The sequence below is a fragment of the Apium graveolens genome, chromosome 11 (assembly GCF_009905375.1).
Source record: "Apium graveolens cultivar Ventura chromosome 11, ASM990537v1, whole genome shotgun sequence".
NCBI classification, from domain to species: domain Eukaryota; kingdom Viridiplantae; phylum Streptophyta; class Magnoliopsida; order Apiales; family Apiaceae; genus Apium; species Apium graveolens.
The window spans coordinates 15,202,731-15,223,886 of record NC_133657.1 but is presented as its reverse complement, the minus strand read 5'-3'; the positions used below and the strand labels follow the sequence as shown (position 1 = coordinate 15,223,886).

General features: G+C 35.0%; 1 protein-coding gene and 1 non-coding gene across 2 annotated transcripts; one reads left to right on the top strand and one right to left on the bottom strand.

Annotated features, from left to right (window-relative positions):
- The first annotated feature begins 2,302 nt into the window (after window positions 1–2,302).
- On the top strand, window positions 2,303–5,540 carry LOC141697380 (transcription activator GLK2-like). Its single transcript, XM_074501731.1, has 6 exons — window positions 2,303–3,051; window positions 3,154–3,294; window positions 3,833–4,153; window positions 4,279–4,338; window positions 4,576–4,698; window positions 5,168–5,540. Exons 1-6 carry the CDS (start codon window positions 2,590–2,592, stop codon window positions 5,321–5,323), a joined length of 1,263 nt encoding a protein of 420 aa, XP_074357832.1. The 5' UTR covers window positions 2,303–2,589; the 3' UTR covers window positions 5,324–5,540.
- A 14,589-nt stretch (window positions 5,541–20,129) lies between these two features.
- Window positions 20,130–20,234, bottom strand: LOC141698909 (small nucleolar RNA R71). Its single transcript, XR_012565406.1, has one exon. It is a non-coding gene; the product is annotated as a small nucleolar RNA R71 (small nucleolar RNA).
- Window positions 20,235–21,156: the final 922 nt, after the last annotated feature.

Here is a 21,156-nt window from a genome sequence, read left to right as displayed (position 1 = left end):
ACGTTAGGACAGAGACAAAGAGAGAGTGACCCATTAGAAATTGATTTATTTTGTTTCCTTTTTTAATTCATCCATTTCCAGATTCCACACCACTCAATTTTTCTATTGTGCCTCTTAATTAGTGATTGTGATTTTCGGTACACTATTTTACTTTTCAAACTCACACAACATGCAACCCCACTAAATAATCTGTACAACATTATTCTAAATTTAGAAAATACTCACTAACTCCCATATAAATGAGCTCTTTTTATTGATGATTGAATAATAAATATTAATAACCCCTCGCATTCACATCAATTCCATTTTTATTGAAATTAGTAACTAATATCTGAAAATTTTATATAAAGTCACGGCGCTTAAATATATACTTATGCAAAAAAACCCAGTCAATGAACAACTGTCTACAAATATATATACTCTGAAATTCGGATAGAAAACAAAATCATCTCAAATAATTTTACGAACTCCGCTATATCTACAGATATATTGATACGTTCGATTGTTTGATTCAGGAAATGTAATCGAACTTATGTGTAAGAACTAGGGATATACACGGTACGGTTTGATTCGATTGTATGATAAAAATCAGACCAAACCAAACCGTAATTTGTAATTTTTCAATAATTCCATCTGTAACCCAATTGTTAGTATAAAAAAATCAATTTAATCCATCCACGTAATTGTGGTTGGTTGCAGTTGCTTTTGCGGTTCAGTCGCTCAAATAGTTAAATAAACTAACTTCAAAAAATATTAAATCTTGCAAATGCAAAATTATAAGGTGTTACAAAAGAAATCCAATAAGCCTGAAAATTCAATAAGCTTAAATGACAAATAAATTCAATAGTTTAGGGACATATTAGAAAAGAAAAAGTAATATTGAAATCTAAAAGTTAATGCAAAATTTTTCTGATTTTTTTTATTGTAGTTAACTCGCAACCGCTACCCTTCGTTTGCGCACTAGGTAAATCATACAGGTTCATAAAATAGTCTGCAAATCACGTGAATCAAGGTAATTTTCCTGATTTAATTTATATTGGGACAAGTTCAAGTTTCAATACGTGAGTAATTTTATTTATACGTATATTTCAAATATTTTAAAAATATATTAATTTATGTAATTTGCGGTTGCAATTTAATTTTTACAATTTTTAAAATAATGAATCTGTAACTAAATCGTAAATTAACGGTCACTTAAAATTGTATCCATGATCACACGTATTTTACGGTTATCTGTAATATGCAATTCAGTTAAGGATGATTTTTTCAGTGCAATTGAGCGGATTAAATATTGCCATAGTAAGAACTTCCCGGACCAAAGATACACCTGCAAATATAGGGGCTCCGCCACAAGTAGTATAAGATAGTTTCCGCCCTCCGTAAATTTAGGCCCAATATAATTTTAATTTTATAAATTATAGTCGAAGTTAGGGGTGTAATAGAATAGAACCGAGTCGAATATTGTCTGGCTCGACTCGAACTCGATTAAAATAGTTCGATTTTGAGCTCGAACTCGATCAAGCCTATAATCTCAAGTTTGAAATCCGGCTCGTAAAAAGTTCAGTAGACTCGAGTTCGGTTTGAAAACTAGAATTATTTTACTAAATATTAACAAAAATTCAAAATATGATCGGTTCGGCTTGAGTTCGGCTCGAGTTCGATTCAATAATAAATAAATAGTATATAAAAAATATTAAATACTTATATAAAAATATATGTATAACAAAAAAATTAAAAATAATATAGGTTCAATAAGGCTCGTAAACCTTAAGAGCAGGGTAATTTGAAACTCGAGCTCGTCTCGATTAAAAATTCAAAAAGTTCGAGCTCGTCTCAATTATTTTCAAAACCAAACTCAATTTTTTTACAATTCGAGCTCAAGTAGCTCACGAATAATTTGACTCATTTACAACCATAGTCCAAGTCAAATGTTTCGAAACTCTAGATAGGTTTCCTTCCCGATTTGAAGTTAAAATTATGCTGAAACGAATACAATGTAGTAATCCTGGTCATTCTTCGTTCATTAGAATATAATTTTGATCAGATATATTGACGGAGTGCAAAATATAGATTATATATTTTTTTTGTTATGTCCACCACCGGGTCGTGCTTATGAAATTCTTGTTTAAAATTTGAAGTATCAATCCAAGTCTCTGACATCAACTTGGTAAATCCTGAACAGAAATATAAAATACCCAGCTAGCACGGGGAGGCATATTGAACTACTAAAAAAAGCGCATCCACACACATTAATTTAGTATTTTTTTACAAAGTGTAATAAGAGAGTCATGGAGCCAGCACAAACAAAACACATTCATACAAAATCTACGTGCCTTCAAACTCAAGTTGTGGTGGACATCCAAACTCACCACATTCCATATAATTTCTATGTCTGTATATAATCTCCCCCCCCCCCCATAAATTAACTAGCACTGTAATATTGCCCTCATCTCCCTCAGAACTTCACCGGAAAACTTTGATTTTATAATTTCTTTACATGCTATAAAACACATAAGGTTGCACCAAATATATACAAGCCCAAGAATTGGCCTTAGTAGTTGTTGATAATTTAAGGGATCCATTTAGACTATGCTTAGTGTGGCTCGTTTGAGGAACACTAAAGATGAAAGGCTTGGAGACAAGATTGATAGTAGCTTTTTCATCGGAGGAGGCGGCGACATCAACGACTTCCCTGATTTCTCCAGCGATAATTTGCTGGACAGTATTGATTTTGATGACCTATTCGTGGGCATGGAAAATGAAGTGGATGTGCTTCCTGATTTGGAAATGGACGCAGACATTCTCGGTGATTTTTCTGTGAGTGGAGGCGAAGAATCGGAGAGTACTGTAAATTATTATACAGCATCTGGTTCAAGTGAAAACATTCATGTGAGTAACAAAGTTTCGGATTCTGGTTCGGGGACTTCAAGTTTGAATCAAGGAGAAGAAATCTTGAGTAAGAGAGATAGTAGTAAGTCTTCTTCTGCTAAGAGAGCTGCAGATAAAGGGAAAAAATCATCCAAGACTCAGCAAGGCAAGAGGAAAGTCAAGGTACGTAATTAACTACTAATGAATTGCATGTGTGTTCATATACTCCATTTGTAAGTAAATTATAATGTTGCATAGGTTAATAATTTAATACATGTTGTGCAGGTTGATTGGACACCAGAACTGCACAGAAGATTTGTGCAGGTAGTGGAACAGTTAGGGGTGGATAAGGCAGTCCCTTCAAGAATCTTAGAGCTTATGGGAATTGATTGTCTCACTCGACATAACATTGCCAGCCATCTTCAGGTTCATATTATTACCTGCCTAGTTTTATCTACTCACTACTTTTCTTTCAGTGTTTTGCTTAGCATGAATGGGAAATCTGGTAGAATACACGTATTTTGCTAATTAAATTTGTGTTCGTGAGCTCAAACTGTTGTTACGGATATGATTCATTAATCATTACTACATGGATTATATCTACACTTAATCTTTCTTGTTGTGCTTTATCCATATATCGGATGCAAGAACTGGTCTTAATAATACTTGGGTAGTATATACATATGGTTAATCACATAGATAATACATTAGCTCGTACTTTATCAAGAGCATACAAAGTTTTGTATGTGAGAACAATTGTTCAACACTGTAAAAAAATTTGTTTTGACACGCATTAGAAACTATTTTCAGTTAACTGCCTACTTATATAAGTAGTCTTGATTAGGGTATGAATTACATGATATAGAGGTGTATAAAACAGAATTTATTATGTTTAAGTAGACTAGTTCGTGTTAGAGGTCCATATTTGAGAAATTAATAAACAGTGAATTATATGTTACTGCAGAAATATCGATCTCATCGGAAACATTTGCTAGCACGAGAGGCTGAGGCAGCAAGCTGGAGCCAAAGACGACAGATATATGGCGGTGGTATTGCCTTGGGAGGTAGCAAGAGAGAGATGATTAGCAGTCCCAACTGGTTTACACCCACCATAGGGTTCCCGCCAGCAGCACCCATGCCTCACTTCAGACCACTGCACGTATGGGGTCATCCCTCCATGGACCAAAGGCATATTTGGCCTAAACACAATTTCCCCCCTAATTCACGGCCACAAATTTTATGGCCGTCAGCACCAGCTGCACCCCCATCTTCCCACCTTAAACAGGTAATACAATGATTTTTCGTAAAAATTAATTTGGTGGGAAATAAGCCTTAATCGGCTATATATTACTCAAGTCAACTGACCTGCAGTTTCTAACTACGAATGCTTGTTCTTGCCAATTTTCACAGCTTCCAAATTCTATGCCACGTGGAGCACCTTGCTTTCAGCCACCACCTCCGACACCAACGGTAACTCCTCATGCATTCATGCTATATCTACAACCAAACAAATACAGTGTTACAACTAAACATATATTTTCATGTACAGTGTTATCTTTTTTCTTTAGCAGCATTGTTCATTCAAGTGCATGTGGACTGAGTTTGGATACATCTATAAAAACAAAACATGAATAGTAATTGCAGCACTTTCATATACTTTTTGGCTCCCAACTAAATAATGTATATGGATTATTTATCATCTCGCAGAACTTTGGTGCTCCACCAGCGGTCCCGGGACTTCGACACCATGCCATGTACAAAGCAGATGCCACCGCAGCTGTTCCCAGTAATCCTCAAGCTTGCCCCCACCCTCCCATTGACTTTCATCCGGTATGTAACTATTTATATTATCATTATTTCATCAATCTAGCTCTCGTTGATAATAATTTGTCAGAAGTATTAACAAAAATCTCAAGTGACTTTTCGTAAATGTACTTGGTTTGCATGATTGATCGACAAGAACAATGATTTACGATAAGTAACATTAGTAAATACACAATCATTTCTAGGGACACGCATTCATGTATCAAAACCAGTATAGTGCTGGGCCAGTACTTTGCTCAACTAATTTCACTGTGTAGTCTCTATCAAATTTCGCTGTTAGAATTCATTTTATTTCATGTCACATGTATAGAGGAAGTTGGAAATAGACATATGTTATGGGAATAAAATTTCTGTCACAAAAGACTATTAACGTGGGGGGAGGGAGTACCGATCAAGTTAATTTGTTGCTGCCTACGTACTTCTGTATAATTGATTAATCACCGATTATTAATTACTAGTATATGTTAATTTGCAGTCAAAAGAGAGCATAGATGCAGCTCTGGAAGATGTATTAACGAAGCCATGGCTGCCACTTCCTCTGGGACTGAAACCACCGTCTACTGATAGTGTAGTAGTGGAGCTCCACCGTCAAGGCATTGAAAAAATTCCGCCCAATGCTTCTTGTGGTTGAACTTGTTTACAACCCTTTACTATATACATATAGTTGAGAAATTGTCCTCCTGCGCTTGTTTCTGAGATTTTTCAACCCAGAAAAGAAGCCCCTCAATTCGACGACCTTTCATGCATTTAGATGTCAGCATCTTTCTATAATTTATAAACAGCTTTTTTTGTTCTTCTGACTTTTTAATCTACCTATTGACGTCTCGTACATATCGTCCTTGTTCTACCAGGATTGTCGGTGTCCTATAATAAAGCTGAGCAATTTGTATATATACTGTAATTTTCAGTGCAAAAGTTCAATTGGTTATAACTTACAAGTATAACATAATTATCGGCATGTACATCGTGAGAGACCCTTGAATTGTATGATACTTGTCAAGTACTTTGGATACCAATAATTATGTTGCATCCTATTTTAAATATTAAAATAAGATATCAATGAATTAAATACCAATTATCTATAAAAAAGACATTAGTATTCAATTTCATATATCATACAATTGTTAACTCCTAACAACTGTAGTATCTCAAACAATATTGGTTCGATAAATAAAGGAATATTAACTAACATTGATTTGTTTGCAATCTTAGAAAAATACTTTAAGTTCCATATACTTTGATCAGTATGACATCTATTATCAAATAGTTTAGGAATTTGCAAATAAGTATAAAAATTATTCTAGGTGCACAACATATGGTTACTTCTAATAAAGCAAAATCCTCATTGACCATAGTTGTACTTCAAGAGATATTTTTACACTTTTTATATTAGTATACGTGACTGAAGTTAAGCATTGATTACTTAGAGGAGTTCTAAGTAATGTCACAAATACTAATACTTCACAATTAGTTCATAGTTAAGCTCTTAACTAAATATTATTAACTAATATAAGTTAAGAATTAGCACACAACTAATCATGCTACAATCATATTCTGATTTCAGTGAATTCTTGAGATATAAGCATTGTTAAATTCACTAAAACCAAAATCCCATAATTAACTTATAACACATAAGTTACAATCAATATACTAGATATCAATTGTTGACAGATTTAGTTATAATCAATCATGCTGCTTATTTATTTTAAATTAGTTTGAATTATGGAGCAAATAAAATCATTCAATTGCTTCAAATTCAATAATCCAAACAACCCAAAATAAATATTAAATAAATAAATACTAAATATCTATGAGTTAGATACTAGCACTTAAATATTTATAATTATCCTTGAGTAAGCACCAATAGGATATATGACTTATATACATGGCAATCACTCTTTGGATAATTAGTAATTTTAGAAATACTTTCTAAGCATATAAATTTTGAGAGTTTTATACACATGACTTAGAAAATACTTCAACTTTCAATATAAGTGATTTTTAGAAATAAGCATTGATTACTTAGAACAAAAATTCTAAATAATATCACTAATACTAAAAGTATCACAATTATTCGTATAAGATACAAATAACTATGCTGCATATTATTTTAATATAATTTAAATTATGAAACTAATATGGAATGGAATTGTCTACAATCATAATCTAAATCAATTAAAATAATATTCAAACTTAATGCTATAATACTTAACTGCCACAAATGTATATGACATTGTAATCATGATAATCAAGATAGTAGCATTAAGTACGAGGTACTGGATTACTGATAAATTCACAAGTCCTTTAAATATTGAAGATTTAATACTTGTGAACTTATATTAAGAATTCCTTACAGATGGGATTTCCAAGTATGTGCAATGAATGATATCCCACACGTACAAACCAGTCTTGAAAAATTAACTTTATCAAGTGATTTCATAAATATTTTTGTCAGTAACTCTTTGACTAAAAGACATGCTCTCTAAATAAATGATACATGGTGTGAAAGTGCCTCGTCATAGAGTGTTCCACAGAGTTGTTGGACTTGAGGTTGTTTCTTATCAAAACAAGAAATCAATCTTCTTCCACGAAGTTGACAGCTTCCTGAGATGCTTCTCCTGTCACTTGAGTTGACAGCTTTAGAGATGCTTCTCTTGTCTTTCTTTCAACCTGCGTAATCTATATCTATATAGCCAAACATGTTAAGCATAATATCTTTAGGGTACTTTACTCCAAGAGTTGGTAGTCCTTTACGATATCTAATAATCTTGTTAATAGCTATAAGATTGGATTCTCTAGGATCTACATAGAACCTTGCACTTTGGCAACTTGAGAATATTACATGTTGTCTATTAGCATTTGAGTAAAAGAGTGTGCTCGTCATACCTCTATAGCTTGTCATTATACCTGAGTTGCACTAATCAAGCTTTAGTGGTTTCTGTTGGTAAGTAGTCTTGGCATGTTCAGAATCTTCCAAATTTTGCATCTTCAAAAGTTCCTTAACTTACTTGTATTGCCATCATTCTTTTGGTTTACTTGTGCTCCTAAAAGAATTGTTCTTTTAGCTTGCTTGAACTCTTAAAAGAATTATCTTAATGGCTTGCTTGAAGTAATTCCAAAAAGAATTGTAACATTTCCAACATGCTCCTCTATACCTACTCTGCAATTACTTAGCAAATAATCTTGCACAAGTTTTTGTTAGTAGACCAACATATAACATTATCATTATATCACTACATATATAAAACAATAAGTTTGTGCCTAGTGATAAGAGAATTATTAATATGACAACTCTACTAGTTCATATTAAACTGTAACTTCAGTTAGAGTGTGATACCATGTCCTTGACGATTGCTTGAGTAGTATACTAGTTCATACCAACCTGAAGTGAGCTTGTGAAGAAGAGATATACAGAGTTCAATTGATCTACTACTGCAAAGTCCATGAACTATTTTGCATTGACTTCCTCTTTTGACTCACCAACCAGGAGTGCACTTGTACACATCTACTAGAGTCCAATTCTAAGTGAAATGTGCATCAGGTGCCTGATATGTCGTAATATCCTCAAGTCTCGTCACTGGTGCTTTCTGTCAGATACTGCTTGCTGATAATAACCTAGCATCCAGTTTGGCCTTGTCCCTCGTAACAATGTCATTGTCATCCAGCTTGACTTCTGGTTATCCTTGTACCAATTATAATATTGTCACTTGGTTTGGATACCAGCTTCCCTACAATCTGCTTGCTGACTGATTGAGTTCATCTTATTTTTGCAATCACCCAATCAATCCGGATCTATCAGAGCTTTTGTACCTTTCTTAATTTCTTCTTCAGATAGAAAACTAGAGAAATAATCATTCGCACTCAGTATCCCTGCTAATCATTACTCCACCATCTGGATCACTTGAGAACTAGACTCTGGGAATAATATTGACATCAAACCCTTTGTCTCAGCAGATATGTTCTTTAGTATCATCTGATATTTAATGTGGTGTAGTTTCTGACTAGTTGATCCTTCTATTGCTCCCCCTAAGCTGTTGCTGGGATTTTCTGAAAATCCTTACCCTTGCTGACTGGCTTCATTGAAATAATGAGTTGTGTTATACACTGCCATTCCACTGCTTGGATATAAATCATCAATACCATAAATTTCTCTTTTAATAGCTTGGAGCATGGAGTTGTTGAACTGTGCACTTAGACTTTCAATCATCTTCTATTGATCGACCACAAATGCCTTGTAGGTTGTAAACTCCACTGAGTAGCCATGAAGAATATCCTTACAAGTCTTAGCTGCAAATGCCAAGATTTTCAAACAACTAAAAATAATTCATTGTTTGCTTCTGTAGAATATTCTCTCCAAACACTTTCAGGTTATCCAGTGTTTGCTTCTGTTGGCCATTAACTCATTAGTGGTCTTCATGTATACATCCTGATCAAGGCTTGATCTTACTTGAAGTAAACTGTATTGACTGCTTCAGCCCTTTGGTATTTAGAAATTCTTGATTAGCTTGATATTTCCCTTGTAGCTTTAATCAGGTTTCGGTTCTTCCTTTATACCACTACATTCTGACACGGAGCTTCTAGTGCTGAATATGTCTTAAAATATTCTTGATGTTACAGATATTAATCAGAATTGCTTCTTGAATTCAGTCCCATTATCTGACCACAAGATCATTTCTTTTACAGTTGCTTCCAGCTTGATCTTCTTTGATGTGATCAATCACCATCTGTGATGTCTTGTCTTAAGAACGCACGAACAACAACTTTGTTTCATAAGAGTAGTCAACCACCATCACTAAGGTATATCTTTACTTTGATGTGATGTTGTCTTTGACTTCTCTTCTTGACATGCCTCACATTTATCATCTTCTGAATTTCAGATGAGGTAGTCCTCTCACTAACCCCTTTTTCACAAAAGAGTTCCTTGAGTTGATGTTCAAGGGTGAGAGCTTCTAATGTCATAGCTAAACTTCTGTCAGATGAAGCTTTATAGTAGAAATCATTGACTTCACCTTTCCTGAGATTTCAGTCTAGCCACGAGTATATTCTTTCCTTACTCTAACAAGAGCAAGCTTCTCAACCTTCCTGCTTCAGATGAGACACTAATCCTTCTTTGAATTGACATTTTGTCCTTTGATGCAGAACTGTCTGATAAGAGGATTTGTGCCTTGATTTTTCAGTAAGGAAGTTGCTTCAATTGTTATCAGTGACTCCAATGATTAGTTGTTATCAGTGATAGCAATTGTTGAGTCCATGATGACATCCCTTTTCTGCATAGCTTGTCCTGTAATGAAAACCTTTGCTGTCATCTCCAAAGATTATTGACGGAATAGCTTTTGTCAACCACATTTGATTGTGAGGCTCTTTCTTTGATCATATGCCTTGAGTGTGAATTACCAAGTATACATAAGAATCAATTGACCTGTTATGTCCTGCACTCACAAATAGATTAATAGTTCTTGGTACCCAACTTATCAGTTTGGATCCAGTTGGATTAGAGATTTTATTATAAACAGAGATAACAACAGCTGCAACCTTATCATGCTAATTATTATCTTTGACTGACCATTTTCTCCATTTTAATACCCTTGAAAGATTTGTCTCTATGCTAAGGGAAAATGGTTCCAACCTTACATAAGGAGGTCTAGCAGTCTTTGCCCTGTTGTAATTCTAAACATGCTTTTTCTACAATTAATGCAAGTATTAAGAGATGCATTCATGACATTGAAATAGGCAAGCATTGTATTAAGAATACTTTCATTCAGAAACTTTACACATAAGAATTATGCAAGACAGGTTTGATATGGAACAAATAGAATTAACAAATAAATCACTAATTCTATCTAGTCCAATCATGTTGAAGAATCTCATCTAGCTATCTTAATCCAATTATAAAGTCATACATCTTAACAAACAATTCAGATCAAATGAATAAATCTTATTGTAATAGGGTACATATGATAAGCATAAAAAAAGGTCTTATATGCTGGAAAATATATATCTCACTAAAGCAATTAGTCATGTATAACAAATATTAAAACACATATTTAAGATCATCTAATGTAACATGCACAAGTTAAACATCAGTCCTAGTTACCAGAAAAATAATCTAGTGAACTAGTTCAGCATTATCTATATGTGATGCTATCATGCTTGTACGAGTGTTAAACATTTAAACATTAAGATCTTATCATGCATTGAATATTGAGAACAAGATATTGCAGTGGTTCAAGAAATTGAAACCTGAGATATGTGAGTTGGACCATCTTCAGAGATTGCTATGAAAGCAAGATATTCATGATCTTCCTTCTCGTCATCTGATCCATTCCAACTCTTTCCCGTGCATATAAGTTTTGACTGGCTGCTTCCCTAAGAAAAATTCCACCTTTGTCTCAACTCTTCAACTGAATCCCTACTCATCCTTGTTTGTCAAGGTTCTTGTCCTGTTGTAGCAAAACCCCTGATAGTTACTTGACACATATGTCTTGTCATAACTGTAGCTATCAAATCTTGTATCTGTCCCAATCTCAGTCTTGTAATCACCTCTTGAACTGAATCTGTAAAAGTCTTTCTTTGGAATAGATAGGCTTGATCCTTGGATATAGCTTCTGTATTCTATCTGAATCCAATGTGACCAAACTTCCCTGACATGTGGAACACTGTCCTGACGTCCAGTCCCTCAAGTACTTCTACCTGAGCTTCTTCCACTGATTCAGCTATCAGTAACTCTTACATTTTGTCCCGAGGTTCCAACTTTAATGAATGTAACTGAGATATTTGTATGTCCCCGCTATTCTCTCTGACCTCCACAATTCCTGCCTGTATGATCTCTGTGATTCCCGGATAAATGTAGTATTGGTACAAACCACTGTGTGACTGTATAATTTGAAATCATAGAATTGTCTTAAAATCTACGAGAAAAATTGTACCCGTAAAAATTTCATTCAATTCCTACTTCTGAAAACCCAGTGGTATCATATGGAGTAAGCCTTTGAGGAAGTTCCATAATTTTCGTCTGTAAGTCTTGAAATTATTTCCATCAAAGTAAGAAAACCATTATCTTCAATTTCCGTATACGGGAATTTTCCGTCTGAATAGTACATGGTCTTCGTTTTCTTCGAAAGATTAAAATCCACTTTAAAAGCCCGGAGGAATCCTGAGTCTACCAATACCTTGAGTACCCTTAATTTAATATTTAGAAAAAATTTAAATTTTCAGTATTTTTAATTTTCTTAGAAAATAAATTAATCAAATATAAATATTTACGTAAAATCTAATTTTCAAAATTTCGAATTTTCTTAAAAATTAAATAAAACGTAAATTATTATCTAAGAAAAAAATTAAATTAAAGAAATTTAAATTTTATAGAAAAAATAAATAAATCAGAAAAAACAAATTAGAGACAACAAAATAATATTTAAATGACCCAGTTTTCTACAGGGGATACTTCTGTACGCCGACTTTTACTTGGAATTATAATCTGTGACGACTAGAATATGAATATAAATCGCCACATAGAAGCTATGGCGACTTAGGGTGCAGAGTTGTATGGCGACTACTCCACTAGGTGACTCGTGAGGTCGCAGCAAAGGCACATGATTTCCAAATTGCCAGGCGCGTGTGTTTTCCCAGTCATCGAACAACTGCCACGCGTGTTCAAGACCCGCGCGTGTACCTCAAACAGAGGCTGGAATTTTTATATCCCGCGCGTGCATCTCCTGAGGTGCCAATTGCTCGTTCAAACAATTCACGCGTGGAATACACTCTGTCCACATACGCGTGTTCCAGTTGCTGCCAAAACTTCCTTTTGTTTTGAATTATCAATTGCCTGATTAACAACAACCTGTGAACAGAAAACTGGCAGGCAGTTAAACTGAAGTTGTATCCGAAAATTTAATTTATATTACTAATTTTATTTACTAAAATTTAATAATAAATTTATTTAAGTCAAATTTATAAAATAAATTTATTTAAATTAAGTTCATAAAATAAACTTATACAAGTTTAAATAATAAACCCATTTAAATTAAATTTATAAAATAAATTTACTAAATCAAATTTAGAAAATAAATTTATGTAAAATAAAATTAATAAAATAAATTTATTTAAAAATCCTGATTTATGTATCAATCAGTGTGCTCTGATATCAATTGTTAGGTCCCGAATTATCGTAGAAGGGGGTTGAATACGATAATCACTAAATTAAAAATTATTTCGAATCTTTAGCGGATAAAATATTTAGTGCTCGGTTAGTGGTTTCGTGTTCTTGAGAGGAATAGTATTTGGAACGATAAAAATAAGGAACACAAGATATTTGGGGAAATATATATTCGTATATAAATCCGCGAGGGGTGTTGCTACACTCCGGTAAATAAATTAACCAGCCACAATCTAAGAACAACAAGGTTCCTAACTTCTACAAAGATTTACAAATCAAATCCTATACAATAATCTAGCTTTTGTTTGTCTAAAAATTTAATTACCAGGTAACGATTATAATGCTCCTAAGATTATACAAGAATTAAATCGAGCATTATAACGTTACTCCAGTGAGAACTTAAACGGATATACACAAAACTTGAGCTTCTCTGTAAATCTTTGCTGCCATTTTCACTACTCTCTTGGGAGACAAGATGAACAGAAAAAATGAATGGCTCTTCTTTTCTGCTGCAAATTGTGTAGACTTTATACAATAAAATGTGTGACTGTGGCGACAGGTTCACTCCTTGTTCTGTGGCGATTTGGGGATGGGGTTGTTTCCTGTGGCGACTCACTATAAGTACATGTATGTACTTAGTACTTAACTAAAGCACAACATTCACCTGTGGCGACCTTATGTCCCCTCTGAATTCCTTTTATTAGTTTTCTTTCTTTTTCCTTTTTTTTGTTTTGTTTTTTTTCCTTTTGTTTTCTTTTTGTTTTCTTTTTTGTTTTTCTTTTTGTTTTCTTTTTCTTTTTGTATTTTCTTTTACTCTTTTTTTCTTTTTCTTTTTAAGTTTAAATTGTAATTAAATTAATTTATAAAATAAACTTAAATATAACTTATATAAATAAACTAATTTAGATTTATAAAATAAACTTATTTAAAGTTTATAAGATGAATCATTTTAAGTTTATTAAATAAATTATATTAAAGTTCACTAAATAAATTTATTTAATTTACCAATTAAACTTTGAGCTTCGCCAGTCCCCTGAGCTGTTGAGCTGTATACCCTACGCACCTCTTCTCATACTTTAACAGATAAACGTTCAATCCAAGTACGTTCTTCAACTTAACAATTCTTCTATAAATAATACCCAGATTCCTTTCACGGGCTGTTGACGCCTAGTGCAACTGGTCTGGTTCACAGACGACTAACCCCGATTCAGGTCTTTGTATTATAGCCTTGATTAAATTGTTAAGCTTGCCTCAACTTTATTACTTCGAACACTGACTGTCAATAAACAATTATACTTTCACGTAACTGTTCATGCAGCTACGCAGTGTCACCAACAGGGTCAAAGAGAAGGTGTTTGTGTCATGCATTTTGAGGAACAATAGAGGACATTGGGTCAGGCGGCATGCTGGTATGATGGGGTTGCTGGTGCCTGTGATTGCAGAGTTATGGTCTATCTTCTATGGACAAAATATAGCATGTGAAAAAAAGGAATGTCAAGTCTGTTTTCATTAAAAGTGACTGTGAGCAGGCTGTGAACCATGTCAATGATCCTGACCCTGATTTTTGATTGGATGATCTGGTTGTTATGATCAACAACTTAAAAAGTGAGGCTTGGGACTCATGTGTTGTTGTGCGTGTGTCCAACAATGCTAATCAAGCAGGCACTGCTCTTGCACACTCTCAGGTTGGTGGTGATACGACTTCAACTAATTTGACGAGGCCTCCTCTTTTATCAACTACATAATTGATGCAGGTCTCATCTAAACACTCTAGTTGAACTAGAGTTTTACTAATTTATCAATGTTCTTCTATTCTTTTTTTTTCTTGTGTTTTAGTTCTTATTTTTCTTGTATTTTAGATCATGCATTTCTATGTGTTTTATCAATGTAATGCTTAACTAGGTTTTAACTATGTTTAATCTCCTAAGCAATGACAAAACCCATGAAATTAACAATATTTTCATTACATCATAATCAAATCTAGTACATAATATTGAACAACAACAATCAAACAGAGCTACATTACATCTCGGTTCCACTTACACCAAAGCAAATAACAACAATTACAAATACAACAACTAAATTAGAGCAAAACCATGGTCTAATTCTTGATCTTCAACAACTCATCTTCTTCTCTTTCTCTTGCAACGCCATTAACTTCTCCAATTCTTCTTCATTCTTCTGTATTCTTCTAAGCAAGCCCATTATAACAAAACGACCACGATCACAAACTAAAAATAAGATAAGGTTTATGCAAAGATAGATGTGTAGATGAGATTCAAATTAGAGAATACAATAAAACCCAATACTGATAATAAGGTGGTTTTTAATTCTAAGGACCACCCTTGTATCAGCTGTCCTTATATCTGTTACAATTCAGCAATACAACAAACTAACAAGAAAATATTAAACTTCGCTTTCAAGCCTAAAATTATTATGCATGACTATTTTTAATCACATACCATGACCATTCAGCATAAGTCTAACTAGAAAATAGAAATAACAAGAGCCAGCCAATTGCAGTGTATTGTGACTAGCATTGTTCAAGTTGAGAAAATAGTTGGTGCATTTCATAACTTCATTACTTCCCTCAAGTGGAGTGGAGTGGAGGTATTTGTCGAGGCTCCAATCTTGCGAATAAGGGCATTGTGCTGCTTCACCGAGAGAGGTTTCGTGAGAACGTCTGCAAGCTGCGAATAGGATGGAACTTGAACAGTGATGATGGCTCCTTCAAGGATCTTGTCCGTTATGAAGTGGCAGTCGATCTCAATATGCTTCTTGCCCTCATGAAGCATCGGATTGGTTACCATATAAAGTGCAACTTGATTTTCACTCTTGAGGATCATTGGTGGAAGATCTAATAGTCCCATGTCCTTCAATAGTGATGACAAATATGTAACTTCACATCGTGCGAGAGTTATTGCTCGATATTCAGTTTCGGCTATTGAGTGTGCTACCACTGATTGTTTTTTCTTCTTCCAGGAGATGGGAGATGAACCCAAGAGAACACAATATACTATGGTAGATGTTCTGGTAGTAGACAGCTAGCCCACTCACTATCATAATATAATGTGAGTTGGGCAACTGATTACGATGCGAGCAAAATCCCTTGTCCAGCATTGTCGAAGAGATAATGTAGGACCCGTTTAGCTGCTTGCATGTGAGTTGTTCTTGGGTTTTGCATACACTGAGCCAAATTATGCACATAAAATGACATATTTGGCTTAGTGATAGTCAAATAAATGAGCTTCCCAAGTAGTCATTGGTCTTTAAGTAGATCTCTTTTATCTGGAGTCAATGATAGATGTGAATCCATGGATAACTTTAGTGGGGCTGCTGTTGACATTCCAAACTCTTTTATCAAGTCCATGACATACTTCTTTTGTGACACAAAGAAGCCTGCACTGCTCTTGTGTATCTCTAGACCTAAGAAATAGTTTACTAGACCCAGCTCTTTCATACTGAAGTGTTTATCTAGTTCTTACTTGAGGTCCCACTTATAGAGTTGCAGTTATTTCCAGAAATCAGTATGTCGTCTCAGTAAATTAGCACAAGGTGATGGAATCATGTGTAACCTTTAAGTCGAGGCTAGAATCTGATTTGGAGGGTCGAAATAAAATGGCCACTAGAGTGACTGACAATTTATAGTGCCATTGTATCAAAGTTTAACAGAGTCCATAAATAGACTTATTTAACTTGCACGCCAATGTATACACTTTGGCCTTCCTAGATATGCGGCCAGTAGTCAAAATTTGACATCAACCCTATTGTATCCCTGTGGCATCACCATGTAAACATTCTCATTTAAATCTCCATTTAAGAACACATTGGATACATCTAGTTGATGCACGTTCCAGTCCTTCATTGCGTCCACTACCAACATTGCCCTCACAATTATCATCTTAGCTACCGGTGTGAAGGTTTCGACATAGTTGATTCCATATTTTGGTTTGTAGACAAGAATTACTAACCTTGCTTTATACTTACTTACCGAACCATCTGCCTTGAAATTTGTTTTAAAAATCTACTTGCATCCAATTATCTTCCTATTTGGAGGTAGTGTTGTCACCTCCCAAGTATGACTTTTCCCAAGTGCCTCTAGCTATAAGTTAATAGTTTCAATCTAGTGTGAGTGTTTAACTGTTTGACTGAAGGATACAAGATTCATTTGTGGCATTATGATAGCTAGGAAATAGCTAAGACCAAGATGAACTTCTTGAGAAGTGACTATAGCTATTGTCATTGTTGAACTAGAGTGTGGTGTGACAAAATAAATCATCCAAACTAGTGGCTTTCAAGTTCTATTTGACCTTCTGATAATTGATTGCTCCATTTCAGGATTTTCATTTGACTCAACTGCATTTTCGCCCACTGTATCTTTAGTTTTACTTTCATGAGTATGTTCCAACTCTGTGATCGTATCACTTTCCATACGAGGATCTTGGAATTCACCCAGTGCAATCACCTCTTCACCCACAAGCTCATTATCATATTTCTAATTGTCAGTCAAAGGCAGTGAAGTAGGTAATGGCTTCATGTATGGTTTATTTGTGTTGGCATTGAGAGGAAACACGTGTTCATGAAACACGATATGACGGGACACAAATACTTGCATATTGGACATATCCAGTATTCTATATCCATTTGTATTGCTTGGGTAACCAATGAATGCACCTGGTATGCCTCTTGAAGTGAATTTGTCACTTCCATTGTTGAAGTTGTAAGTAAACACTAAACATTAAAGATCTTCAACTTGTTATAATCCACTTGTTCTTTGAAGAATTTTTCATATGGAGTTTTGAACCCCAATATTGCATTTGGGAAGCGATTTACGATGTGCATTGTTGTTGAAATGCAGTAACCCAAAAATGAAAGAGACAACCCAGACTGAAATGGTGGTGCTTTGGCCACTTCCAATACTTGCATGTGCTTCCTTTCCACCCTAGCTTTTTGCTGGGGTGTGTAAGGGCACGAGGTTTGATGTATTTTACCTTTTGTGAAGTGTTTGGCACACTCTCTATTAGTGAATTTCAATGCATTATTAGAATATATAACTTAGATTTTTCCACTGAACTAATTCTTCACATATTCTTGAAAACCAATGAATATCTCTGGATAGTCATATTTTCTTTGCAAAAGACAATCCCGGTTCATTCAATTACGGTTGTTAAGTGACATTTATGTCCACTTAGAACGTCCTATAAAGGCTTGAATTGATGTTTGTACACAAGTTATTTGTGTTTTATATGTGTTTTTGTAGTGTTTTTGCATTTCAGACATATTTGAGGGATCCAGGTGATTTAGCATTGCTTTGATGCTAAAATGGTGTTAGGAAGGTGTCATGAAGATCGTTTGTGCAAAGACCGCCAAGAATCAGCAATTAAAGAGAAGCAAAATTAGAAGTTTTTCCAGAAGGACGGCGCGACCGCGCTGGGCTAGCGCGCGGCCGCACCAGAAGTACAGAAGGTCAGCGCGCCCGCGCTGATGAAACGCGCGGTCGTGCCAGGTCGGGATGAAAGAATCCTGATTCTCTTATAATTCTGATTTCTGGGCTTCTAATCTGCATGGGATTCTATATAATGACAGCTTAAGATTGTTTTTGAAGAAGGAGACATAACAGAGCTTAAGGAGAGATCGACGAGAAGACCTATAACACAATTCAATGAAGGCAAAGAAGACCTAGTTTATTATTGTGATTCTTTGCTAAGTTGTAATCTTGGATGCTCATTTCTTGTTTATTGAACCTATACTCTTGTTACGTACTTGGTTTATTATTTATTCATTATAAAGACTACATTTATTATACCATGCTTTCATCAGAACCCACGTTGACGATGAGTCCGATTATGGGCTAATCGTTATCGTGGGGTTCTAGCGGATTTACTTATAAATTTCTTCAATTAGTTTGTTTCGATACCTTAGTGTGTGGTGATTGTATGATAACCTAGTATTGGTTGTGATTATTCATCTTATGAGCATCACGAACTTATAAGATAGCGTGTTAATCTCTATTTAAGTGAAAGTGAATATAGGGGTTTAGAACTTGTCATGCTAGTATAGGTTCATGTATTTGTTATGCATGATTCGTAGGTAATTTTAACCATCTTACTTGCCCTATGTAATCATGATAGATAACTTGTGCATTAAACCGTTTTATTTTCAAATTCTATAGACATATAAGGTCTCAATATAATCGATGTCTATTCCGCTTCTATCTTTTTTTGGATGTCTGGTAGTAGGGTATTCGTACAACGAAAGTTGGCGTTAACTAGTTTCGTGTTATCTGATTAGTGTCATCACCATTGCATGCTAAGGTTGAGAGAAAAAAGGCTATTGCATGAAGTAGTATTGAAGTTAGAATCTCATATTTGTGTCATATAGTTAATAACCCCTTTCGATCTCTTAGTTAATGTACTTAGTATAATCTCTTAGTTAATCGTAGTTATAAACAATCTCAATTTGTTAATCATCTTAGAATTGAATAATAACCATACCATTGTTGCATAAGTGCATTGATTGAAATTAACCTAAACCAGTCTCTATGGGAAAGGATTAGAAATAATTCTATATTACTTGTAATCGCGTATACTTGCACGAATATTAGCGCGTGTTTTCATCCTAACAAGTTTTTGGCGCTGCTGTCGGGGACTCAGTGTTAATTTTTAGTTAATGTGTTTGTCATCAATGGTCGTTAAAGTTCATTGACTCGGACATTGTTACTTACTTATTTCCTTGTCGTGTTTTAGGTACTCCAGTGTGCGTGTATGCATACGCGTTCTCAGTCTCGTAAGAGAATACTTGATCAAGTTGTGGAAGAAGTTGTAGTAGCTAAGGAAGTTTTTGAAGAAGTTCTTGTCGAGGAGAAAGTTGAAGAAGAAGCTCTTATTGCAATGGGAGAACCAGAAGCGAATACGAAGGCTTTGATGGATTACTCTCAACCGAAGATTAATGATATTCAGTCTAGCATCGTCCGACCAGCCATCTCGGCTAACACCTTTGAGATCAAGTCTAGCATGATTCAGATGATACATAACTCAGTTCAATTTGGGGGTTCTCTGACAGAATACCCCAACATGCACATCAGAGATTTCATTGAGATATGCGACACTTTCAAGTTCAATGGAGTTTATGAAGATGCTATTAAGTTGAGTCTTTTCCCATTCTCTCTGCGAGATAAAGCTAAGTGCTGGTTACATTCTCTACCACCAGGGTCTATCACCAAATGGGAGGATCTTGCTCAAAAGTTACTAACTAAATTCTTTCCTATGGCGAAGACTGCTGCAATCAGAAATGCACTTACTCAATTTGCTCAGCAATCTGGAGAATCTTTATGTGAGGCTTGAGATCTCTACAAAGAGATGCTTAGAAAGTGTCCTCACCATAGGATGCCTGACTGGATGATCATGAACTACTTTTATAATTGATTGGGTGCTACTTCTAGACCCATGCTTGATGCAGCATCAGGAGGAGCCTTATGGTCTAAAAACTATGATGAAGCTTATGAATTGATCGAGTTGATGGCTGCCAATGAATACCAGAACCCAACTCAGAGACTACCTCAGGGCAAGGTAGCATGAATTCTAGAGGTAGATGCAGCTACTGCTATAGCTGCTCAGCTTAAGGCTTTGACGATGAAGGTAGATTCTTTGGCTAATTATAGAGTTAATCAGATCACTAGTTTCTGTGAGCTTTATGCTGGTGCCCATGAAACGGAGCAGTGTGCTATTTCTAGTGAATCAGCTCAGTTCGTGAGCAACTTTCAGAGGTCGCAGCAACCAGTTCCATCCACCTATCATCCCAACAATCGCAATCATCCTAATTTCAGCTGGAATAATACTCAGAATACGGTTCAACAGCCGTATCAGCAGTATACAGCAAAGCAATACAACCCTCATGGTTTTCAGCAACCGCAATATGCACCAAGACAACAACTCCAAATACAATAATTTAATGAAAAATCTGAATTGGAGGAGTTGAGGCTCATGTGCAAGAGCCAAGCAGTTTCTATCAAGACCTTGGAAAATCAAATTGGGCAAATTGCCAAAGCCTTGCAAAATCGTCAACCTGGTACACTCCCTAGTGACACTAAAGTTCCAGGAAAGTGGGAAGCTAAGGAGCAGGTTAAGGCAATTACAGGTCTGGAAAGGTTGCAAATCCCGAAAAATCTCGAGTTTGGGAAGAAGAAGCTGTGGCTGAAGAAGAAGTACAAAAAGAAGCAGAAGTGGAACCAAGGAAGACTACTGTGGAACACACTCCTCCTAAGGGTAATACAGGGGAGAAACAAATATATCCTCCACCTCCTTTTCCTA

Bases quoted from the DNA above. Each gene is read 5' to 3' on its own strand.
- LOC141697380 (XM_074501731.1), top strand. From the start codon at position 2,590: ATGCTTAGTGTGGCTCGTTTGAGGAACACTAAAGATGAAAGGCTTGGA. The intron at 3,295-3,832 runs GTTCATATTATT...ATGTTACTGCAG, and splicing joins ACATTGCCAGCCATCTTCAG to AAATATCGATCTCATCGGAA. The intron at 4,699-5,167 runs GTATGTAACTAT...GTTAATTTGCAG, and splicing joins CTCCCATTGACTTTCATCCG to TCAAAAGAGAGCATAGATGC.